The 26280-nt window shown below is 36.2% G+C and overlaps 1 protein-coding gene across 6 annotated transcripts in view; it reads left to right on the forward strand.

Annotated features, from left to right (window-relative positions):
* The window catches only part of RGS7 (regulator of G protein signaling 7), a 253975-nt gene that overhangs the window by 128601 nt on the left and 99094 nt on the right, over nt 1-26280 (forward strand). For all 6 annotated transcript variants that reach the window (XM_055811125.1, XM_055811126.1, XM_055811127.1 and 3 more), the window contains one exon: nt 14568-14618. In XM_055811125.1, coding sequence (XP_055667100.1) covers nt 14568-14618 — 51 coding nt within the window. The remainder of the gene's footprint in view (nt 1-14567; nt 14619-26280) is intronic.

Genomic DNA, 26280 nt, shown 5'->3' on the forward strand with positions numbered 1-26280 from the left:
TATAGATCTTTTATGCTCGCCTAAACTAATAAACAATCACTTTCTATTATAAAGAAGGGGAAGCATATAAAAATATTCCAACAGCAATTACTTAAAACCATGGAATGTCTGTGTTCTAGAAATAGCAATGTTCAAAGACATACTCTTTGCAAAGTCAGTAAAAGATGAAAGCTAGTGTATTTTAAATGAACAAAGTGTTCTGAATCTTCCTGGCTGGTTTAAATTGCTGCTGTGTTTGTGTGCTGCGTGACAAACTGACTGGTCATCTCTCATTTAAGCAAGATGTTTTACTGGCTGCTGATGTGACTAGCAAAAAAGATCCTGCTGACCTGAGATACCGCTCTCCTGTGAGTGTATGGAAGACACAGTGGAGCTTAAACTGCTACATTTCCCAGTCCCATTCAATGAGGGCAACCATGCCGTGCAAACAAGGTCAGGCAGGCTTAGGGCGGACTCTCGGCTAGAGGCTGGTGAGCTCTCAAGAGGCACAATGGCCAGTGGAAGCATTTGCTAGCCCAAAACCTTTACAGAGGAGAATTCATACTGTTGCAAATTTTTGCCGAGAATGCTATGCCATCCACAGCAATATGCTCTGCTGAAGCTATGGAAAGGATCAATAATGCCAGTTTGGCAGCGGTAAAGGCAGCAACATGGCAGGTATGAGGAAACAAAGGAGGTTATGTGTAAGCAGGAGCCCCTATTCCCATCCATTGGACGTGACTTGTTGAAAATAGTGCTATGGCAGGTATTTATTTGTCTATTGGTATTTGATAGGGGCTCATTTCTATACAGGGTCAAATAGAATTGGCATAACAGAAAGGAGGACTAAACCAGCCTAGTATATACTTACTTTCCAAGTATAAACTTGATCCATGCAAAGTGAAGCAGAAATTGGAAGGGGATAATCTACTTAAGTCTTCCCTCCTAGGTGACCTATATCCATCCTCTTTTGCATCAAGAAAGACTCTTACCTGTCATATTAACAGTACTTCCTTTTCTCTGTATTTTGGAGAGGACAGTAGCTCCATTCCCAGGCTATGAAGCCATGGGAAGTGATGTACCTACTGCCAACATCAGGTTATTTGCTAGTCCAGGCACAGGTACCCATTGCTGCTCTCCATCGATTTCTTACCTGTCATTAGGGTACCAAGAGAATTGCATTAATTCCTGTTGCCAGATTGAACAGTATAATCATTTAATGGAAAAATACTTCAATTTTTTTTTTAATGTTGGGCTTCGATGTCTTTTAATTCATGTTGTAGTAGAGGGCTACTAGCTGTATTTTTGAATCTATTGATTAATTCATTTTAGCTCTTTTCAGGATGTAAGAAGATTCAGCAAGAATATGTTTTTCCCACATCTCTCCTTTCCCCTCCATCTCAACCTTGGGGCCATATCACATTTTAACAACACAACTCCTTAGCAGACAGACTGATCTTTATTCTCTCCAGGGCCTCAACACAGGAGTTTTCTGCTCTCATCTTCCACCAGTAAACAGCAGTCCTGGTACTGGATACCTATTTTCTTTACATTTATTTACTGATCCTGACTTTATTTTCCCAAAAGAAGGTATACCATCTGTTCTGGAGTCTGTAATCAATGGTTAAGGAAGAAATGGTGGCCATACACTGTTTTACATAAAATACTTACAGATCTTAAAATATTACATGGAAAGGCCAAAATACAAATAAATTGTTGTTTACAGAGGCTGGGAAGGAGAGGGGCAGAACTGGTTTGGAGAGGTACGTGAATGGTTGTGTATACATGTTCCCTTACCAAGGCTTTTTTTACATCTTGCCACTATTTATTCTTACTCTGACAATGTAAACAGCAAAGACAGGTGCAACAGGTGCTAAAAGTAGTATTCACGTCACTGAGTATTCCTAGGCAACAGTATGAACTTAATTTTTCTCTGCATCTTGTGAAAAATGAAAAAAATAATAAGCTACAGCCTCATCCTCACAAAAAGCTTCTGTATTCATGAGTCTAAGTTATAAAAGATCCATCCTGTGTTCACAGTAAGACACCATCCGTTCTCAGCTGTTTCATCCAAATGAAATAAAACACTGAAATGTACAGTAAAAAACCGTGAAGAATAGAATCTAGACTCCAGGGCATGTAGTATTATTTATTACACTAATACCTACAGTTTGATCTTTTCAAAATGCTTCTCTGTTCAGATAAATACAAGCCCTGTGACCTACTAAAGGTCGCATCATGTGCTAGTGGTCCAGCATTGTTCAGAATATCATCTTTTTTGTTATTCTTCTACCTGATAATGGATGGCTGAAAATGACTCTCTGCTGCTTGCTCACATAAATTTCCGAGTGCTTCCCAAGAGCCAGCAGATTAGTGTATCAAATGGTAGCTCTGGACATAATGAATGGAAGGGTAGGGATGGGGGAAGACAGGAGGTTTTTTCAGAGGTCGTTACTTTGTCCAGGCTCCATGAGACATTCCTAAAATGGAGACCTTAGTCATGTCTCTATGGTCATTGCCAGAAGCTGATACTGATGAAAAGCAAGTTACTTTGCTTCTAAGACGCATTGCATTAAAATGGTACCAAGTTACTTGTAAAAGCAGAAACACTGTTTTTGGGTTCCTATAAAAATGTCATAGACAAAAAGCCAATGCTAGCTACAAGGCTGCAATTAATGTCTCACAAATGCTCATGTGAATGTCCCTGGGGAAACTGAGCAGCAAAGGAATGAACTTGGTAAACCAAAATGTAGAGGGATTTATTTTCTGTTTTACTTCTTGATTTGTTAAGTTTACTGTGATTAGTGGGAGCATAGTTTATACAACGGCTGGCATATATGCTCACATATATGGGCGTATACCATACCTCAATTTCCAGTTTTAGACAGAAATACAGTACTTATTATGGATGGTAAGATTAAGTTTATTTTAAACTGAAGAGCTGTTGATTGCATAGTAAAATGGTAGTTCATGTCTATTTAAATTTTTGATAAGTCTCCATTGATAGATAAATCATGGTAGAGAATTTCAATTGTCAGCACAACTTACATTTCAATTAATCTTTGGGAATTATCCTCAAGAGCTAATAGATTTTGCCTTTATTATGACAAAGTGCTTGAGGTGCATATGTAGAGAACTACCATGAGATGAACCATGAGTTTTTATTTCTTTGAGAACAGACCCAGTCATATCTGCTTAAGACAGCTGTGCAGCACAATTATTGACATTTAGAATAAATTAATTCATAATCTCTGAATAGCAATGAAAGACTGCAAATGAAAAATATGCTGAATTTGTTGGAATTATCAAGTTGGAGCAAAGATCAGTTTTATTTCTAACACAGTTCGTTCCATGGTGTATGATGTAAGTGATTTTTATTATGCCAAGCAATTGAGCATAATAAAGTCTTGAAACAATCCCATATTTTGGTAAAAGCTGAATGGGATTAGATTTTCAGTCAGACTAATGCTCCAGTATAGGTACTTACAATTTGAATAACTTAATTTCTTTTCCTTTTTGAAAATGTAGCCCTGCAGCTGATCTTTGAAGTGTAGACTCTGAGACATAGCAGTATTAAAATAATCATGGATCTGGAGGAAGTGGCAGAAAAACATCCAGCACAGCTTAATCAAAAATAGAAATTCATTTGAACTTTCTGTGGTCTATTGAATATTAAAACATTTCATATTTCAAATAGGAAAAAAGAAGCCTTGAGCGAAGTTCTGATCATAGTCAATGACATTTCTGGTGTAACACTTGAATATTAGGATTAAGGAAGAAAGTTTCCACTGAGCTTCAGCAAACTTATATCTTGTATTTATTGTTGTTAGCTGAAAAATAGCTGGTCTGTGCTAGAGGCTGCAGGAGAGTGGGACCTATGTGTTAAAAATAAAAGCACTAAAAAGCCCAGATAATTACTTTGGCCAAAGTACTTTTATTCTACAACTCCTTGGCATTTTGTCAGGAAACTCGTATTTTGGGGCTTTCTTTAGAGCCTGTGCCCCCACACTGGCTGGTATCTCTGAAGTTAAGTATTTTGTGCAACTGCCATGTTGTAGAATTTCTTTTTTTGAGATGAGGTTTCCCATTGCAGATGTTTCTGTAGGTGTGAGAATGGCTGGCTAATGAGCCAATTCTTGGGGAACTTCTGGGTTCTTTATATGCAATCCTGCAACTTTTATCAGGAATTTCTGCAGAGCATCACATACTGTACTTAGCATCGCTAAATCTTTCTGAAGTGAAAATAGTCAAAATAACTAAATTGAATAGCTGGGGTTATTCAGGAAATCTGTGACGATCAAAAGGGTGTTTTGGACATCAGTTTTCAGAGTCTTAAGCATAAAGAACAGCAAGAGCATGAGTCATCGAAAAAGTGCTTTGAAATAGCAACGGTGGAAAAACGCATTTTCAAACCAGCTGTATAAATTAACTATTATTGTCTAGGAACGCTTTGTGAGGAAGAAAGCATGTTGACATTGTTTCTGGGCAAATGTCAAAAATGTAAGTCACTGTGTCTCCACTGACTTACTTCCTGGAATCAAAGTCACAAGTCAAATCATGTCATTTATATATTTATTCCTGTTATCCCTGAATTAGGACTTCAGGATATTCCCCTGTGAAAATCCTCTGTGAATGTGAAGTGCCTAGCAAAAATTACATTGGTGCCTCACTTCCTTCCATTGCCATCTGTGTGTGGGTGTCTTTGGGGGGCAGTATGGCAAGAATTAGAAGAATCATTTCAGAAGGAAAATATAATATTTCTTGAAGATATTGAAGTGGAAATGTGAAAAAAAATTACAGAATTGTTTGAAGCAATAGCGCTGTGAGGACTTTCACAAAGCCTGTTTGTTGAACTTGGAGACTGGCTGTTTTTACATGCTATTTTCAGACTGCTGATGTGAAAAAAAAATAAAGCAAAACTGTTTATTGTGGCAGGGATAATTTTAGGCAGCTTTTACTGTGTTATAAAGATTACCAAAGTGCAACTTGCAGACACTTACTGATGTGTGTGTGAGAGAAAGAACACATTTGACTAATAGCGATACCTGATTTTGGAAAAACTAAGAGGGTAGAAGTTGCTGTATGTGATGGCAATGCTACAGAACGTTAATAAGGTTGCTTTGAATAGTTGCACTGCTACTTTGATGATTTTTTTTTTTTTCCTACCTTGGCTTTCTTTTAGACATTGTAATTGTGAAATCTGCAGAAACACTGTAAGTAGTATTTCCAGCTAGGTATGATGTGTTGTATTGTATGTGTTCTTTAAAAAAAATCCCAAATTAAGTAGTCTGGTTTTATATTTTAAACAAGTATAAACTAGGGTAATTGAGATTTATGCAAATCATAAAATAAGATGACCTTACAATTTATGGACACTTAGTATAGTTAAGGAGGGGAATAAAACTCTTTACAGTGGTTGCTCCTATCTACAAACACTGCATGAAATAATGTTGTCTGTTTCCCTCTGACCACCCCAACACCATTTCTGCTTGGCAGCCCTTTAACTCTGGGTCTCACGTGTCCATATTCCCCTGGAATATTTAGCATGTACTCTCAGTATAGTCCTAGCGTAAGTGTGTCGTTTTTACTTCCCCGGAGGAAGAAAGCCATTCAAATGACTGAGGAAATGCCTTCATTTAGAAATTTCAGCCACTGCTGAATTACTGAAAAAAAGTTTCATTTCAGTAATTGAATACAAATACCTAGGATAAAGGAAAAAAAAACAAAACACCTGCCTTGGTGTTGCTTTCCACTGAGGATCACTCCATCATGAAACTAATAATAATTGTTCGTATGTTAAGTTCTGAAATTTGCTTGCTCATTAAAAACGAAGACTTAGGATATGATCTGTGAAATTATGTAGTGGTTCCTTAGCAGTGAACTCCAAAATATTGTGCTTATCGATCTACCTGTTTTCTATACCAAGTTGTCAGCAAGATACAGTGAAACAGCTTGTAGACTTAAAAAGAAAGCCAGGTGAGTTATTTATGCCAAGTAGCAAATTTGTCCCTCAAAGATGTATTGTCAGTTTTCCTGAAGTAATCGTTGATGAATTTTCAGAGTGAGAGTTCAAGATATTTCAGCAACAGTGATGTTATTGTTGCCCTTTTCCATGTTATTTCAGGGACCAGAGGACAAACTTGGGATAGGAGTCACATACCCATTTCCTTCTGGGCTTTTCTTGAGGGAGGCTGCTTCCAAGCTCATACACTGCTTTGTGCGACACCAGCATGCACTTGCTGATGCTGTTCTACTTCCCATAAACCAGCCTTCACGGCAGTAGGGAGGGGATTCCGGGTGCTCAGCTCCCCATAACGGGTGTCCTACAGGGTAGCAAAAAATTTATTTTCTCCTGTTATCTCCCAAACTATTTAACACAAAAGCTCCGGCAAAAGGATTTAAAAGGACCTCTGGCCAGAATGCTTAAAGACTGAGGTGAAGACTCTCAGGTTCGAATGCCTGTAACAGCTGGTGTCTGAGCAGAAATTTGGACTAAGTTACCTCGTGCTTTAGAGAATACAATTAGCAGACGGTAGAGGATGTTCTCTTCCACATGGAGTTTCTCATTCTTTTGTATAAAGAAGTTATACCGTCACTGAGAGAGGGAGAAAAATCTGTTCTTTAGGCTGGTAGCTAGGCACTCACCTACGAGGTGGTACATCAATATCGCGGAACAGCTTTATTCCCTATTGATTTACGCAGTACACACTAGCATTGTGAAGAACACGGACACAGTTATGCTTGGTGTTTGGAGGGTTCCTGCTCTCCACTTGGAGATGAATCCAAACCTATAGAGGATAGGAGTTAGCTCGAGAGCTCCCAAAGATAATCAGGGAAGGAAAACATGATGAGCTGCTGAATTCTTAGCTATTTCTCTCTTAATAGACCCAAATATGTTTGCTTGTGTTTGAAGGGTGAAGAGACGGATCGATTGAGAGGAGAAGGATAGGTCATAATGATGAGAAAAACTGAAAGTCACTTAGCTTCTAATCTGCTTTTACCATTATTGAAGATTTTTGATGGATGGGAAATCAAGTAGGTCTCAAGATAAGCCTCTTTGGCTCCTTGCTCATATCAGACTTTAGAAGTTTTACCTGGAGTATTCATACAGAATTTAAAAATGAAGTGGTTTTTTTTTTTTGTTTCCCTGTTTGGAGATGAAGATTTCTGATAAATTAAATTTCTTCAGGGACACTTTATGGCGTTCAGAATTCTGCTTGTATTTCCTGCTTCTTTCCCCCCACAAATACCTTTTACATAAAAGAAGTTGTTAAGATTTTGTTGCCTGGGGAATGTACAAAATAGTCTGTTATTTCTCCATGCCACCTGAACACTGATACTTTATTATAGTCAAACAAGATCATGTGACTTTACAGCATTTTGAAGAAAAGCATAAAAATTCCTTTATGATAGAATGAATGAGCTGGGTTTTCATACCGCTTAGTTTTTCTAAACAGCATCACTCATGTCTTGCAAATGTTTAGCATGAAGCAATATCCTTCAGCAAGATGCTAAACTCTAGTGCTTGTTATAACAGCCTTGGGATTACAGGGGTCCCATCTGTGGTTACTGGTGTATTGCTAATCACGTACAGCTAGTGTCATCTGTAAAACAGTCACTTGTGACTGTTGAAGAGATCTAAGTAGATGATATCTTTTGAGAAACTTTAGAGATAAATGTTGCTGGAATGAAGCAGCCATTCCTTTTGCTGGAGAAGACGGGCCCGGTGTGGATTAGCACTTCTAGGATAGAGTGAGCCCTCATAGTCTTTAAGAACCAGATTTCTGTTCTGAAGCTTGGTTATGAGGCAGGGCCTGACTGCAGAATTTACATTACTGGAATTTGTTTGTCACCTCTGTTAAATGATTTCATGCAAGTATGGAAGCGGAAGAGACTTTTCACATCCTGTGTTAGCTTTGTCACAATATGAAAGTAGATTAATTTTCCTCTCTAAGGCAGAGATTCAGTTAATTTAAAAATCTGAAGCAACACAGGGTTATGCTAGCCAGAAGTATGGAACCTTTCTGCCCTTCTAGGCTTGAGTATTGTTGAGGGCTACTTTTACAGTCTGGAATTAAAGGGTCCAACTCAAAAGCAGTACGATGATTCATTTGAGGGTTTTATTTCTGCGGATCACTGTGTCCGTCTTCACTTGAAAAAAAAAAAAAAAAAAGCATATCGCAGTTTATATTATTCTAGAACTAGAAGACCATAATTACTTCCATGCCTGAGTAGTTTCATTAAAATATGTCATATTCTTTGTACAGTTAGTATAGACGAGATATTTTAAATCTGCAACTGGTACAAGCTCCCTTGAGGTGTAAGGGTACTAATAAATGTGTGGTGCACCTCCAACTATAAGAAGTCAAAAGAATAAGTTTATGCATTGATTTTCATCAATAATTTTAAAAAGCAAGTGGCAGAAATAAGTGTGTGAAAGTTGAGGTGCAAATTTCCTTAATCAAACTGCACTTTGGTCAATGATGTCTTTCTTTCAAAAGTCAACCCATTTAAATAGTAAAGGTCAGTAGGCTAAATCTGTAATTGCAATCAGCAACGTATTAAAATTATCACAGTGTCATCTCTGTTGCCACTCCTGGTAAAGAATTATACCTGATTAGGTCTATACATTCATTTTACAATAATCCAAAAGAACAGAGAAAAGAAAGAGAAAACTGTTAAATAAAAATACAAGGTGGAATGATTTTAAATTAGTATAAAATAAATCCAAATTTAGTCACACATCTTCTTTGTATCCTTATCTTTCTTTTTTTCCCCCTTATCTCTCTTTTTTACCATCTAAACATTTGTTACCAGCTTACTTCTTAAACTAAGAAAGAACCGGGCAATCAAAGCACTTCTAAATACATTTTCTGTTAGACTGAAATCCGATGCGGTTTAGTACTGATTATAGCCCAAATTTATTGGGAAATAACCACTTGTTCCTTTAAGTACTATTGCAACCCCAGCCTCAGAGAGGAGACCCTTACACCCTTCTGTCTTTCACTTTTCTGTGCACAGCACTATCAAAGTGATGCAAACCTCCTCCTTGCTCTGTTATAATAGATATAGGGGAAAAATAACCTGAATAATCCAGTATGGATACAATTATGTTTTTTCCATAAGTATACCAAAAGATAATATAACCATTGCTTTTCTTCCCTCTGCCCTGAAATAAGTTACGTGATTTCTTTCAGTTACATGCATACAGAATTCATACAGAAACTATACTTCTCAGAGAAAGAAAAGAAATTGTAAAATATCCATTTTGCTATAACAGAGTAACAACATATGCTCGGGTTTGTGCCCGTGAAAACTTCAGGGAGAATGCAGATCATCTTGTCCCATTCACCCATTCAGTGAAAGCCCATTCTTGCAGAGTTCAGCTCCTGGAGGGCAATTTTTGTGAGAAAACAACTAGGGCTGAGAACCTGACAGGCCACCAGCCTCTACAGTCTCCCTGCTCATCTGATCTAGTTTCTGTGTTTCCAGTATCTGAATCAGCGGTGAGAAACGCAATTGCATATTGTATTTTTTTCAGACACTCATGACGAAGGATTTTGAAATGTGCATCAGTAACTAAAATTAATTTCCTGTTGTATCACCATGAAGTAGTGTGACAAAGCAATGGTGTTGAAGATGGAAGTCAAAAATGACACAATTTCCTCCTCCCCCAATGAAACAAACAAACAAAACCAAACCAGAACCCCAAACCAGTGGAAATGCAGAGCTCTTTCCTTACTAATTCAGTAACAGTCTTGTTGTCTTAAATTTAGAAACTGGTACTTTCTAGAGTAATGTTTATTAAGTTTTCCCTACTGTGAGTTGCCCCGCGTAAAGTTCTCCAGGTTCTCAAGTCCGGGGGGTGGTGGTGAAGTGCTGAAGGTGACCCAGCTGACCAAGGGGTTCCCTCAAGGGAGCTCCCAGATGATCTGCTGCTGCCTTTCAGCAAAAAAGCAACTACCCAACAGGCCCAGCTTGCCAGCTTTCCCAGCACAGGGTGGTTGTGTTGCTGTAGAGAGTTCAGATGGCAAAAGTCTTGATGAAGATAGAGTGTTTGCTGGATTGTCAACAACAAACCCCTCTCTTGGTATCAGTAACGCAGGGGAGCTCCCTGTCTCCCTGTCTCTCTTCGTCATCTGTAAATACCTTGAGGTCTACAAGTGAAAATAAGAATAGATTTTAGTTTCTAAACTAATATATTAGCAGTAAAAGAGTATTTTTTTGAAAGACTATGTCTCCTTATGAAATAAGAAATCATTAAGTTTCTCAGTGGTCTTATGGTTTGTGATTCCAGTTAATAAAATACACTTTTTCACAGCTTGAATCTTCTTCAGCTAAATATGTTTTTGAATTGTTAAAAAGATAGGGCATTGTGAACTTTTTATTTTATTTTGTTGAACTACTATTCATATCTTTTTGTTGTCAGATCAAGACTTACATGGCTTACTGCATCTATGCATAAGAAAAGATAGGTCTATGATTCCTGTGAAATTTTCTACAGTTCAGAATCAAGACCTTTTTGAAATGCACTCTGTGAAGACCTGTTTAAAGTAAGAGTTTTGTTCTTGAAAGCTAACCTTAGCATTGCTCTGGCCTTTATGACTTTGACTTGGAAATTAGCATTGCAGTGTTCAGAGAGCACACTTTCTTCAAAAATATTTTCTTAAGATGCTGGATGGGTTCAGCAACTGCTATTTTTGGTCCATTTCATTTAAAATTAATCTCTTGTGGAGTTTTCAGGAAGTAGATTTTACAAAGAACATGCCTGAGTCTTTTTTTGCTTATATATGAGCACAGACATAATTTTTCCCTCTTTCTTTAAAGAAGTTGAAAGTTTCTCATATTTTCCCGCTTGAGTAAGATCTTGTAAATTTTGCTGCCTTTATCTGGATAGGTGCTGGCATTTAAAGAATCTCATGGTTGGCTCTCAGGCTCTGAGTGTAAAAAACCCTTTTTTTTCTGTTTTGTGTTTGTGCTAGCTTTAATTTATTATTACAAATTATCACTTTGCCTTGTCCAGTTTTGCTATAGAAATTGGCATGAAAATTGAGGCTTTTCCTGGGATTTCAAATTTCAGTTGGCAACTTAACTTCAGTCTTTTCCACCTTAGAGATTTAATAGCCAGCTTGCCTTTTAGCTGCATTCTGGGAAGGAGGCAGTGAGAACTGGAGAACTTAGCTTGAGAATCTACTTTGGATATGTTATTGTTGGGGCTTTGTTATCATGTTACCAGTGACTGGCACATTTAACAGTACACAAAAACTGAGTATTGTTCTGACACGGTAAACATTTTCTATTTTGGAGTGCTGAAGTTTTCCTTTTCAGAGGAGTCCAACACCAAGGTAGCAGGTTCCCTAAAATGTCTTTTTGATAGATTCCTGGTGATAAGGCAGATTCAGGTTTGAAGGTTAAAGATGTTTTATCCCATATTAGTTCCCTTTTACAAATAATGAAGTCTGTAATCTCTTTCATCCTAATTCTTGGATCATATTTCCTGTAGATGTGAGATGTGGTGTATGAAAAATGACATGAATTTACTGGTCATCCAATTTTCAAAGCTAGGACTCATAGGAAATATTGTTTTCCTGTAAAGCATTCGCCTGTTTTGCTACCTTGTCCTTTTCCTGAGGTAAGACATTAGAGTAATGGTTTTCTTTTTCAGAAACACATTTGCATAAGTAATAAACCTAGAAAAGGGCACAGAAATGATTGAATGAAATAATCTTGTTGATTAGACTTTAAAAGATGCAGCTAAAAAAACACACAGCAAGCTGTGAAGATAATACTTTTATGATTCTTTTTAGGACTAGAGGTGGCCACAATCTCCCAAAAGAATATCAATGGATAAATTTCTCACTTGTTCTATGACAGATTGCTTGCAACTTTGTTTTACTTGAATAGCCTTCACACTAGAGGGAGGGTGTTCATGTTAATATTTATTCATCTGGGCTTTTGTCATTGAAGCCATGCAGCTGAAATCATTGGAGTGTTCAAATGTGATAGCTGGCTTAAACTGCTGTTCAGGCTTTTGGGTACCAGGGGAATAGCTTCGGTGTAAAATGTGAATAGAGCAGTAATGAACTTTCAAAATCAGATGATGCAATTGTCAAGAAATCCCATTTCCCACTATTATTTATAATAAGCCAGAAGACAGTATAATACATGGAGGTGAAATTTCTGATGTGTAGACCACATGTGCAAATGTGATGCCAGGAGCTGAGGACTGAGGAATATAGCGTGCCACTGTAGGAGAGTTTTCAAGAGAGGTAAATTGGAAAGAAGTATTTTAAGGTGAGGTAAAAAGAATAGAAAATTAATTCCCATATGATACCTGAGAGATTTGAAGGAAACCAAAGCTGAGAATCAATATTCAAAAATGTCATGTTGCTTTTCTGATTACTTTTTGTCTCTGACTTCTGAAGATTTAGGAAAATATTTAGGGATTACTAACTTCTCTAGTCAGCTGACATAAAAATAGAGCTAGGCTTGGAACTGTGTCATTGAAATCTATGAAGTTTCATCTTATTCTAAGCTAAAATTCTTCCTTCAGTGTCAGCCTTGTTAAGTTCATATGTATAAATAAAGGACAAATTGTATTTATAACAATGCATACAAATAGACTATTTTGAAGTAGGAATGTGTCTGAAACATCTTGTACACATCCAACAGCATGCAAACATAAAGTGCCTCACTTAAAGAATAATTCTGTGTAAATGCTATGAAAAATTGTGCCACTGGAGTTTATCAAAATTTAGACTTGTAACATAGTAATGAAAATCTCTGCTTTGGACATGGTTATAAAATCTCCACAGTTTTCATTGGCATGTCATCAATTTAGTAATGCATACACACTTCCAAAGTTATGATACATTCAACCAGGCTTTGCAAATCTGTGATAAAGCTATTCAATAAGTGCAGCAAAGATTATATTTTTGCAGCTCTTATTTTAAAATTATGAAAGTAAGGAGAAAGAAATGTTCTTTATTCTCTGATTTATTTATTTTTTAATATTAATTTTCTTAAGAAGACCAAAGGAAATAATGCACTATGGGAAGTACAAGAAGGAATCTCAATCTAGGGAGTGACGGGAAATACCCTCCACATTCTAACGTTATGTGTTACTGCCGAGTCATGAGATTTTATTGTTCTGACTTGTATTATATGTATGTAGATTGTGTAGATTTTTATTATATTTTTAAATCTAAGGTTTAAAAAGGAATCATGTTATTATGTCTGCTGAGGAATGGATGAGCAATTAAAATATTGTTTCTATAAGGAAGTCTTAGGTGACATGTCTCTCTAGTATGTCACTTGTCTGAACTGGAAGCATGATGCAATCATCATGAAACATGGAGACTATGCACATAACTTTCCTCAGTGTTTCAGTATATTTTTCCCCTTAAGCCAATTTGGTTATTGAAAGTTGCTTAAATCATGAATGTGTCTGTCTTTTTTTGTCTGCAGAACTGCTTCATAATTTATTTGGTAATTCATGCTCACAGTGGGTGAAGTCCAACTGTAGCTTTCAGTCTGAAAAACAAGACTGACCAGCTTGTGACTTGGCACATATTGTGCAAAGTGTGATAGGAGGCGCATGGCCAAGAGGAGCATGGAGGTGGGCTTGGAAGAATACTCGGTGCGAAAGACAGCAGGGAGTCTGGTATGGAAGGTGTTAAGAGGCGAGCATCATATGGCACCTTAAAATAAGGACAGGAAATTCAATAGAAAGAAATGGATAGGCAGTAAATGAAGGGATACGGAAGAAGAGAGATCAGAGTGGTAAGGGAAGAGCTTTAGCACCAGTGGAAAAATGAGTTCTGTCAAGAGCTTAGCCATGAGGCGGAGTTTGAAAAATTGTTAGTACACATTTAGGTAACCAAATATGCCATTACTGGTAGCCAGCAGAATGGGTTGAAAATAACTACAGCAGAAGTGATACTTAAATAATCTAGTTACATAGTAAATAAATCAAATGATAGTTAAATAATTAGATAGTAAAATCCAGAAGGTAAAGTTGAACACAAAGTGCAGCTCCTACAAGCAGCTCATAATGCCATGTTTCAGTCCCAAGGAGGTTTTTAAGCCTCCAGCATTGCCTGGAGCATATACTCCATAGACTGCGTAATCACAATGTGTATTGCATTTACATTTTCCAGGTTTCATTTGTACAGTAATTTGGAGGGTGGGGAAAACTTACTAAGTTAATAAAATGTTGGGTTTTCTATGTAAATTTTTCAGTAATGTGTTTTTTGAAATGCAGGCTATTATCATACCCTTAATGCACTTCCATTACGTTTCATGAGTCTTGGCCTAAAGAAAGGAGTGTTTTTTCTTTGCTAATAACATTTGCTAATTATATTTGCTAATATAATATTTAGTTTTATTTTATATAACTAAAAAAAACCCTCAAAAACCCAAACCCAAAACTAAAAATAAAAAATAGAAAGTTCTATTTCTTTCTAATCAAACTGAGCAAAAAAATTAGATACTCCTTACATGGTAGAACAATATTAATTGGCTCAGGGAAATGAAGAATAGGAAGAGGAAACTTATTAATCTAAAAATGCCTTTTGTTTTGTTCCTAGGTTCAGACATTGTTCAATGGTTAACGAAGAACTTATCTATAGAAGATCCAGGTAATTTATCTTTTTTTTTTTAAATGTCTGAAAATTCTAGTCTTTCTTTTTAAGGGATTGGACTTGACTTTGTCTTCTGTTGCAATGGGGGAAGCCAGGCAGCATTTGAACAATATAATTTCAAAAGTAAAACAGATAGCATCAAACCTTAGAAACCTATGCTAAGAATCTGAGGATTTTGGTTTCTTATTTGTCTGGAGCAGGTACCAGGAAACAACATGATGGCCAAGAATGAAAATGTTGGCTGTTTTAATTAGTAGAAAATTAGTTTAAGTTCTACGCCATGTGAAATTTACTCGGTGTCATGCTAAATAGTTTGTTAAATGTGCTGTTTTCAAAACAGAATTTTTCAATATATAAAACATAAACAGAATTAATAAAATATGCTTTTGCACTGTAACCAAGAGCTGCACTTCTGTTCTTAAGTTTGGACACTTTTATAGCATCCTAAAGGGAAAGTGAACTGTAAATAAAATCAGTGTGATGAGGAGGAACAGTTCATGGCTTGATCAGCTGGGTTGGAACGTGGAAGTAAAGATTTGGTTCCAGGCTCTGCCACAGGTTTCCTGTGTGTCCAGCAAAAAAGACAGTCTGATGCTGATATTTATATGCCTGATTTGCAGGGATCTTGTTACATGATCTGAAATTTTCTGGAAAGGAATGATTTCTAGTATAAAATGCTGAATGGCAGAAATAAAATATTTTGTGGAAGTTCCTATTATCTTTTGGTTAGGGGAAAGATAATCTTCCTTCTTTAATGCGTGGTCAAAAATACTTATTTTTCCTCTCTCCATTTCAGACTTTTGGAAATTGAATTTATGTTTTATTTTGTTTTCTTTTTTTTTTAATTTTAAATAAATGTTTTTCTGCCGTATTAGAAATGGAAGTATGATAATTTTTTAATTCTAGAAAAAAGAAAATGTGTTTAAAACTGTTTAAAATTGTGACTTGTATAATGAGGAACTATTATAAATACATCATTCAATATTTGGAAGTAGCCAGTTCACAACTTACTGATATGTTACATGAAAGGGATAACTAATTGCTTCCAGTTTTGTTTAACTTTACACAGAGTGTTATATGTTTGCTTCCTGAAGATAAAGTGGAGGTTGAACCACAATATGTGTGATATTGTATTTCTCAGTTGTCAGCTACGAAACACTCACCTATCTATATTTATCAGTTTGAAAGATTGCCATTGTATGTTTATTTGATATGGAAGCTTAGCCTTTATTTGTCAAACCCAAACTGCAATATTGGGATAGGCTGTCATTCAGATTATCTGGTTGTTGGGAAATTGGAACAGAAGAAACCTGAAACTAAATGGAAAACATCCCTATGTTGATATCCAATTAAAATTAAACAAACGCACAAACTACTAACATATGTTACCAGAACACCACAGAAATTTAATTTAAGCTGGGTTTTATCTTCTCAGATTGCATGGGTGGAGAAAACTATCCACAATGACAAAAATGTCTTATGCATTAGTCCTAGCCCAAAGTCAGCTATCTGGAGCTGGCTGGATGCAAACCTTCAGAAAGCCAGTCACCCTAAATGCTGCCTTTGGGTAGTGCTCTGAATTGCCAGGTAGCAGAGTACCTGGAAGATGGTGAGCAAGAGATATTCACATGCAAGACTTCTGAAAATATCCTTCTTGGTAAAATCTTTTCAGTATGTGAGCTGTTCCAGTTCTAGACAAGAAAATCCAGAATTTCTTGTGGAAAAGCCCTAAATTTTTATGAATGGTTATCAGCAGTGTGTCAGACTTTTACTATGGCTGCTTTTTAAAACTCCCCTGTACAGCCCTGTTGCAAAGCTTTTGTGAAGCTATGCAATTTTGTGATGCAGAAACAACGCCTGTGTTTGCAATGAAAATTATCATCTCCATCTAATTCTGATACCAACATCATACCTGTAAAAGCAACATAAAGCAGACCTTGCTTCATATATTTTAAGAGTGTACTCTACTACTGGAAAAAAAGAAAAAAAATTAAGGACAATTTGCGCATCATCTACCAGTGCTGTGAACTACTCTTGTGAGCAAGGCATGCAAATTGTGATTTAAAGGGTAAGCAGACAGTTAGATTCGCAGAATCATAGAACAGCCCAGGTTAGAAAGGACCTCAAAAAACCATCTGGTCCCAACTTTCATGGGAAAGGGAGCTTAGATGAGATTATTTAGCATGCTCCCTGTCCAGTCACATCTTGAACACCTGTAGTGGTGGGCACTGCACCACGTCCCTGGGGAGGTTGTTCTAGTGATTGATTGTTCTCATTGGAAAAAAAAATATCTTTCTTATATTGAGATGAAACATCTCCCTGTACAACTTGTACCCATTGCCCCTTGTCCTCTCCATGTGGCCCCTTGTGAGAAGAGTCTGTCTTCTTTGTAGTTGCTCTTTAAGTACTGGAATACTGTGATGAGGTTTCCCCCAAGCCTTCTGTTCTCCAGGGTGAAAACACCTAAATCCTTCAGACAACTTGTTCTTTGGTAAAACAAAGAACTGGTAAGAGGGAAGTGACATTACTGTACATTATATTAAAAAAAAAAAAAAGGTCATTTTGTACTGCAATCTTTCTGCTTTGCTTTGCATTGGGAATACAACTCCAACACCATTTCAATGGGAATGAAGAAGGCTGCTTTATGGATAATGGGAAAACAAAGGGCAGGAGAAGGTCTGGCAGCAACATTTGTTTTCACTGCATTAATGAGTGTAAAGCTATTATCTGGAAACAGCAATTTCAAGTAAAAAATATTTGCAAGTATAAATTGCCAGTCAAAAAAATCCTGCACATTTTTCATAAATGGAAAATAATTTTCTGTGGAAGATTTGAAAGATTTTGGCTTGCTTCAGTAAATCTCCATCAAGAAAATAAACTGGGGATGATGGGTGGATTCTGCTAAATTATACCAGATTTGAAGTTATTTCAGTGGAGCAGAGTAGACCTTTTGCCCAGAATAGCTGTGTACAACATACAGTTGCTGTTATATTGTTTGCTTTTCAATATGTACTTAAAAATGTTTGTTTCAGCCTACAACTCATCTGTAAAATTTTAAGGAACAGAATTTATCAAAGTTATTTTTAATGTGTTTAATTCAATCATAAAAAAAAGCCTACTCCCAACCTGAAAAGAAGCAATTAACTGGGTTTACAGAATTGTGAGGGCTTGTGGTTTGGCACTTAGACATGTTTGTTGAATTGACCATTACAGGGTAAGTGCTGACTCTTCGCTGATGGTGCCAATTACTCTTAATGCGGAAAAATCTAGTTTGTTTTTCTATGTTGTATTTTTCTTTTTCAAAATGATAATTAGTATTGTGAAACGTACCAGACTGACCACACTAGAGACTGAAGTCCTTTTAATCCTTTGTGGGGAAAAAAAAAAACCAAACAACAAAAAACCAGAAAGGGTACATGAGCTGATTTAACGGTGTCAGCTGAAATTGCAAAGAGACTAATTCTGTATTTGGTTCCTGCACTGATTTCTTTGATACCCTTTGGGCAGACACTTGATTTCTCTATTCCCAAGCATTCCAACAGCTAATGGTAAATCATGCTGTTGTACATTTAAGGAAAAAGAAAACAGTGTCAGTTTACAAGTATTTTCATAGTGAAATGTGTGTAATACACAAACACGCCTTTCTTCCTTAAGCCAGCCCACAAAGAATTTCTACCTAGGTGGCTCAGAAAAAGCCTGGAAGAATTGATAGTATGTTTAGCTGTCACCTCCTTGTTCCTTTACTCTTGAATGTTGCTCATTTAGTTTTCTCATATCTGCAAAGCCAATTGAATTTGGCTAAAGGCATTTAGTTATTGGATGGTTACACTAGCAGAGCCACAGTACTGTGGCCAGCTCCAGAACGTGCAGACTTTGCATCCAGGTGCAGCTGATGCTCTGTTGAAGGAGTTTTCTACTGCTCTTGGACATCAAGAACTACACTAAAAGCTGTGTCATATATAGACTAAATCAAGCTTTTAAAGTTACAAACCAAAACCGAGACTGTACCTTGAAATAGACATCCTCCTGTGGTTTTTGAACTTCTGTTCTTGCCATTAATAGTCTTTTCACTTAACTGCTGCAGCTAACTTGATGCCCACCAGCAACCATGTAAACTGTGGTCACTAATCCAGTGCAATAACAAGGGAGGACTCAGTAGCACATCTGTTTGTGTTTCTTCCACCTTTCCCTCCTTTCTTTTGTAGTAAAATCTCTCTCCAGCAGCTACTGTATTAATAGTGACATTGATAATAGACAGTACTTCCTCTAAAGAGTTAAAGGAAAAATACTAGGGTTTTTACTTGAGTTTACGAAAGCGTACTTGAAAAATTGATCAGCTCTAAGTTATTTCTGCCCCATTCCCCATGCATATGCAGTAAGGTAGCAGCAAAGAGCAGATGCCAGACGAGATGTTCTAAACAATTGCCATTTGGGAGACAGCACTAGACAGCTGCAAGCTAAGGGAGGTTCTTGCAGAGTTTGCTAACAGAGAAAAGAGCCTCTTATGAAAAGGAAGAAAGAAGGGAGTGGAAAGGTCATGCTTATGTTTGCAGTGTTTGCATTAATCAAAACTTGTGGAAATACAGCAGGAACAGAATACCTCCCATTTATCAACTTAACTGGAAAAAAAAAAAAAAAGTTGATAAATGTCATGACATTGCCTGCACACATACCATAACCCTCATACTAGGAACCCAGGAACACCAAGACACTCATTTTTTTCATGTCTAACAGAAACTTGCATACATTTTATTCAAGGAGGCAAACGACATGAAACTTTGTTGAATCTGGTGTAAATAACTTTCTAACTTTATTCTAATGAGTGAATTTGATCTGAGCTTTTCAGGTCCTGTAACATTTAAATGGAATAATGACTTTAATTTCAGATGAACAGAAAGTAAAGCTCCAGTCCTGCTTGGGAATAGAAAATGTCAACACTTACAGACACTTTAGCACCAATAGTAGTAATGTTCTGATACTAAAGCAAAATAAGTATGGGTCAGTTTTCCTTTAGTTATGTGTAGCATGGGTGGCACATACCTGTGTGTGGCAATCGATAGGCTTCTAGCCACTGCTGTCGTCTCAGAACTGCAATGGTAAATGTTCACGTGCAGTGGTTATTTTATTTGCCCAAAGCCTTTAGGCAAATTTTGGACATGGTGAACAGAGGTGTGTTGCTGTAATTCAGTTGTGACAGGATAAATCAGATGTAATGGAATTTGTGTTTCTCCACTGAAGTTTTTCTGGTTTGGTATAACCTGTTACCCTGTGCAGACTGCCTGTGTTAGGAGTGTCTCCCAAGAGCACAGCGAGCAGCAGGGCCAGCCTGGAGTGAGCTTTTACTCTACACATGTGCTGGTACTCTTTGGGCAGCCTCAGTCCCATGTAGTCACTCTTGAAGGTGATGAACATGTTCCTAAGTTGGCCAGTTTATTTTCTCGCTTGCAGAGAGGTGGTAGGCTACATCAGTGCTCATTTCCAATTTCCTTTCAAGGAGCAGTCATTTCTTCTGATATGTTTAATAGTGTGGCAGCTGGTTAAAAATGAACAGTTTTTTACACTTGCAGGGAAGAAATGGAATTTGTGACTTGTCAAGATGCAAAGAGTTGATGGTATTGTCAACAAATCACTCCCATTACATAGGCAGATAGGTCAAGCTATCGCAATTTGCTTCATCATACTATGTCTAAACAAAACTCCTCCTCCCTGGTTGCCTTAAGACGGCATTATTTAACAAGAGACTATATAAAATAACTTGCATTTTTTTTATCCTAGTAATTAATACACTTTGCTTGTAGATACCAGGATTTATGTATAATACAACATTGTAAACGCTGAAAATCCCTTTAGAAACCACTTAATAAACAATAAAAGATATTATCTTAAAATATTTATAAATATAACAGATTATATTTGCCAGGTAAAAAATACCTAATATTATTTATCATTAAAGTAAATTTATAAACTTCTGCATTACCTATAAAGTATCTGTTTAATTTACAAATAAATTTCCATGTTGGAGTAATGGGTAAACATCACGAGTATGGAATTTGCTGCCTTCTAGGATAATTTGCTGTATAATGGTAAGAATAAAATTTTATTACTCCTATTGGTATGACAAAATACACATGTTCTATAACACTGTTTCTGTGACCAACTTGTTTGCTATTGTCAATAGCATACTAATTCAAAATAGATCTCTCTTGTTTCAAATCAGATTTTAAGCAACCTGATCTAGTGGGTGGTATCCCTGCCCATGGCAGTGGGGTTGGAACTGGATGATCTTTAAGGTCCCTTCCAACCCAAACCATTCTATGATTCAACCATAACTTGCGTGTCCAACACATTTCCTATATAAACCAGAACTCTACTGAAAGCTTTTAAATTGAATTTTTCTTAATACTAGCCCTGATTCCATTGCCATATCTTCAAAACTATTTATTTTTAATATGAAATAATTCATGCCTTTAATATTAAAGTCTCCAAATTCTACTCAAAATTATTTTCAGTGGTAAGTGTAATACCGTCACATGACATCTCCTTCTTCCTCCTTTGTTTTAATCATTAATAGTGAAAATCCAACCCCACAGAAGGCTGAAGGTTTTCTCATTAACTCCAAAAGAAACAAGATTTAACTAGATGCCTTTTAAAGTAGAATAAGATGTAACATGGCCTTTAATCTATATCTTAGGCTACACTCCAAGAGCTGGTTTACAAAAAGTGTCTGATAGTTCAGTTTTAAAAATTGAAACAAACCAACAATCTGCATTTTCTTTAGAATTCAGTAGGCATTATAGGTTTATTTCACTGAAGTCTTTGAGAGTCTTATTGAGTGTAGAGTAGGAAAGTAGTGCTGGATAGAATACAAAATACTGATTAGAAAAGTAAGTCTGAAGAAGCCTACACAGATAAAAAGTTAATGTTAAAACCATTACCAGATCCAGAAAATAAAAGCTGAAAAATCAGTAAGCATTACTTTCAAGTGATTTCATTGGAAAGAACTTCATATGCTCTGTTGCACCAATTTAAAGAATGTATTTCCTTTCTGTCACAGAACAAATTAACCTATGAGCAATCTAAATTACACAATTGAAATCTTTACCCATGAAGTTACCTTAAAGTATACAGCTTCATCATAAAGCTATATATATGATGAGCTATTCAAAACTGATTCTGGCTCCTTCCTGGTGATTTATAAAGTCTGGAAAGCTTTATAACGAAATCACAAATTGGGCAATTTTTGTTGCTTAGCTTTCATTGAAAATTCTCCACATTGTTCTTCTAAGGAACTGGTGTTCCTAAACTGGGTCTCTCCCAGTGTTGTACCAATCTCTTTTCCTTGATGCCATCACTCAGAATATGGAATCAATATCTTGGCATAAGGCAAATGTATGTAAAACCAATATTAACTTCCTACTGATGCATCAGATTTTCAAAATAACTGGCTTCAGATACCAGATCCTGCTGATTCAAAAATATTATCTTTTCCCTGTCTTTTCTGCTTACATGCTAAGTCTCTACATGAGTAGCTGCCTCTTTTTGATTATTCAGCAGGGTCAGAGACTATTATGCTACTGTCTTCTTTAACAACAATAAAACATATATATATATATATACACACATATACACTTAGCTAAGGACAAAAGTACAACTGAAGAATCATACAAAAGGTATGCTCTTATGCTCTTTGAGGAGCAACTCAACTTTTAGAAAGAAAGCTTATTCATTAATTGCATAAATTAAATTATAATGACCTTCCTAAAAAAATATTTGATCTCATTTTTGTTAAAGTTACTAGGAAACGTTGTGCTTTTCTTACTGTTTGACAGCCCTCTTGTGAACCTTTGGGATCGTACCAAGTTTTGGAGGTTTAAGAGGAAGAGCATTTACTAATTCCCAATTCATACTGGCATAATTAATTAAAAGCAGCTAAATAATTGTCTAGAGACTTCATTAGCTTTCTTCTTCCTTGTTTCTCAGAGAACTGCTATATAGTAATGGAAAGCACAAGTAGGTGGAAGTGAGATTTTAGACAACTTAATTGAATAAAAAGTTGAAATCCTCTTTCATCTTGCTAACAGCTGCTGCAGCTATATATAGTCAAGTAAACAAAAATGTTTGGATATTTACCTGCTATATGTAGTATCTGATGACTGGAAGGTTAATGTAAGGCCTTCTTTTGATTTTGTTAGTAATTGTCCTTAGACGGGTTTTCAGTTTTCCCTTAGCATGTGTAGAGAACTGCTGCTGTCCACGCAAGAGCATAGTGACAGTTCAGGATTAATGGAACTGCTGAGTGCTTTAGTTTACTATGCAAAGGACATTCCTTGCCATTTCATCTTGGAAAGATTAATACTTCTTAGGTGCTCTCACACTTTTCAATATTTCCTTCTTTTTCTTCCCTTTTTCCTCTCCTCTCCATCTCCATGGTACATTCCCCAGTTTAATTGCATAGAATGTCCTCTGGTTCTCATTTGCGTATGGCTGCTTGTTGGATCTAATTCACATGTTCTCCATTCGTTTTCCCTCTGATATTTCTCCATTCTTCTAACTTCACTAGTTGCACTCAGCCACCTACTCAAATTTTGAAGTTTTTCAGAATTTTCACTGTGTGTGTGGCAGGGTGGGTGACAAAAGCCTCATCTAACATAGTTTTGTACCTGAAAGACCTCATTTGGCTTCGGAACACTTGGATCCACGAAGTGTAAATTATCTAGTGGCAACAGAAGCTAATTTTTAGAGGTGCTAAAAAATTACTGTTCTCACTAAAGTTGGAGCTCAAATTAATTAGAAAAAAAAAATCCAAACTATAAAAAGGTTCTATTAACCTCAGTTAGGCATGCAGAAATTACATTTTGTTAATTTACATTTTGTTTTGAAAGCTTTTTTCTTCATTACTATCTAATGTAAGACAATACCTTAGATAAACTGGAAAACTTAACTTTTTAATAGCTTTTAAGCTTATTAGAAAGGTTGTGAAGAACTGTAAGTGTGGAATATTTGCATCTTGACACTGTAGAGTTATTTACATCTTCAAATATATTCACTAGCATGAATAAAAAAAGCAAAAATATAATAATAAACTACTGTATCATAGTAACTGTGAGGTAAATAAAATTTACATGTTTTGGTTAAGGTCCTTCAGAGAAATAATAAATGGCTGATTTATTTATTTTTATAACATAAACATTTATAACTTTTTTATATATATATATAACGTGAGTGGAAACTGTTATTTCTTGAGGTAGCTTCATATATTTGTCACCTAACTTAAGGATATTTTCAAGTAGGTTGGTTTGAGGAAGTTAGAGATGGGGATGTAGAGTTTCATAGCTAAACCTGACATGAATTTTAGTAATACTGACTCCCACTATAATTGCATAATAAAATTTAATGTGCAGACAACTATCTAGAGAGTTTCAACTGTAAATTCCCAGGGGTTTAAAGTTCACATTAATGAACTTTTGCAAACATATGCTCTGATCCAGAGCAGTTGAAAACTTATGCCTACAAGAAATAGATCAGAAAAAAATCAGTTATTCAAAATAACTTTTACCATAGTAATTATGGCTGAGTGAGAATAAATTATAAATTAAAAAAAATGTGTTTAATTTTCTTCATGGTATATTTGGAAGATATTCTGACATGCCAAACTATGTCCAGGAAGAACAATTAACAAATCAATACATTGCAATTTCAGTTTTAATATTAAAAGAGACTCTGCACTCTTAGGGAATGTAAGCAAAAAAGTAAGTAAGTGTTTAGATGGGATAGTTAGATTTATTTTTTTTTTAGTTAGCAAGTAAAAATCTTCTGTACAGCAAGAAAATACATAGGTGGAAATGCAAATTAGGTTATAGCCAATACATCCTCTTCTGTACAGCAAGAAAATACATAGGTGGAAATGCAAATTAGGTTATAGCCAATGCATCCTCCAAAATCCTAGAAATTAAGTGCATTTTGCACAACAACGTCAGTAAGAACAGAGGACAGACAGAACTGCAGTCAGACCATCTGGACCATGAGCTGTTTCTGGCAGTGGTCAGTCACAAATGCTGGGAAGAGACTTGCACTGTAGGAGGAAGGTAGTGTAGTGGTCCTTTGCTTTGCCTGTTCAGCTCCTGACAGTCTGAACCTTTGGGAAACCCCTGACCTGCAGGTATTTCCAGTTTCTTGTTTAATAGTTCCCGAATGACCTTTCTTTCATTGCTTTTACACCACTCCATGACAATATGTAATACAGGTTGATCAAGCATTATAGATGATGTTGGGTTTTTTCTTTTGAAAGGTCTGCCTGATAATCATATTGGTTGACTCCAAGTTCTTCAGTTCTGAAAAGCAGCAAATAATATTTCTTATTCATTCACCATCTCTTGGCTAGTCATGATTTTATAGACTGCTATAATAGCTGTCCTTCGTGGACTGCTTTGTGATTTTTGTTATCTCTTGTTGTATGGAAGTCTTCATAGATCTCTTACAATCCTTATCCTCCTTCTTCCTCTGTTTTTACATACACACATATATACAATGACCCAAAGTCTGTTCGGAATTTATGATGTGGATGTGCTATACTGTATACTAACAATGTGTTCTGGTTTGTTTTCTATTTCTTTCCTAATAATTCCATATGTTCTGTTTGAGATTTGAGCAGACACTTTCACAGAATCATACATAGTGCCTCTAGTTTTTCTTGAGCAGCAGCAGCTCACTTGCAGTTACTTACTGGGCATGTGGCCTTGGGGAGGGAGAGATCATATTTGAAATGTTTAGCATTTATCAAAATTCAATTCCATCTGCTGTTGTATTGTTTAGTGAATCAGCACCCTGAAGTCATTCTACATCTCCTCACAACTCACTCCTAACTTTACTTGGTAATGCTATACTTTCAGCAAATTTTGTTATATCATCCATCACACCCTTCTGTAGATTATTTAGGATGATACTGAACAGTTCTGGATCTACTAAACACAGCTACAGTGGTTACCCCCTTTCAGTGTAATAGCTGATCTCCTGGGCCTGACCTTTATTTCCATTTTTCTATGTATTGCTTTTTCCGTTACTTTCTATCCTAGATCGGCTTAGTTCCTTTAGAAAACATTTTGGGGAATCATGCCAAAAGCTTCTTAGAAATCCAAGATAATATGTTAACCAGATTTTCATGACCTTATAAGATCACTGATTCCACATAGGAATACACAGAGTTGTGAGGCATTGCATCCACCAACAAAAGTAGTGCTGACTTTTCCTTTTCTGTTGCATTTGTCTTTATTTTCATTCATTCAACCCTTTATTATAGTTCCTATCATGTTGTCTGTATGGGCATCTGTTGTATTCATCTTTTTTCCCCAGATTTCCCCTGAATGTATTTCTAAGACTTGAGGACACGTTTTCCACTTTTTTTTATTTTAATACTAAGGATGATTTAAGTGATAAATTAAACACTATGGCTAACAGTTCAGCAATTTAATATTTGACTTCCCTTAAAACACAGAATGACCATTACGTTGACCCAGCTAGATGCTTTCATTGATTTTATCAATTTATTTTAAAGCCTTTGATATTTTTTCTGCTGCTGTTGTCATCAGTGCTCTCTCTTCCTTCTACATTTAAATTCTGCTACTAGAGAGAAAATAGAGAAATTCAATGAGACTTCTCTTTT

Source organism: Falco peregrinus, chromosome 7 (genome assembly GCF_023634155.1).
Source record: "Falco peregrinus isolate bFalPer1 chromosome 7, bFalPer1.pri, whole genome shotgun sequence".
Lineage (NCBI taxonomy): Eukaryota > Metazoa > Chordata > Aves > Falconiformes > Falconidae > Falco > Falco peregrinus.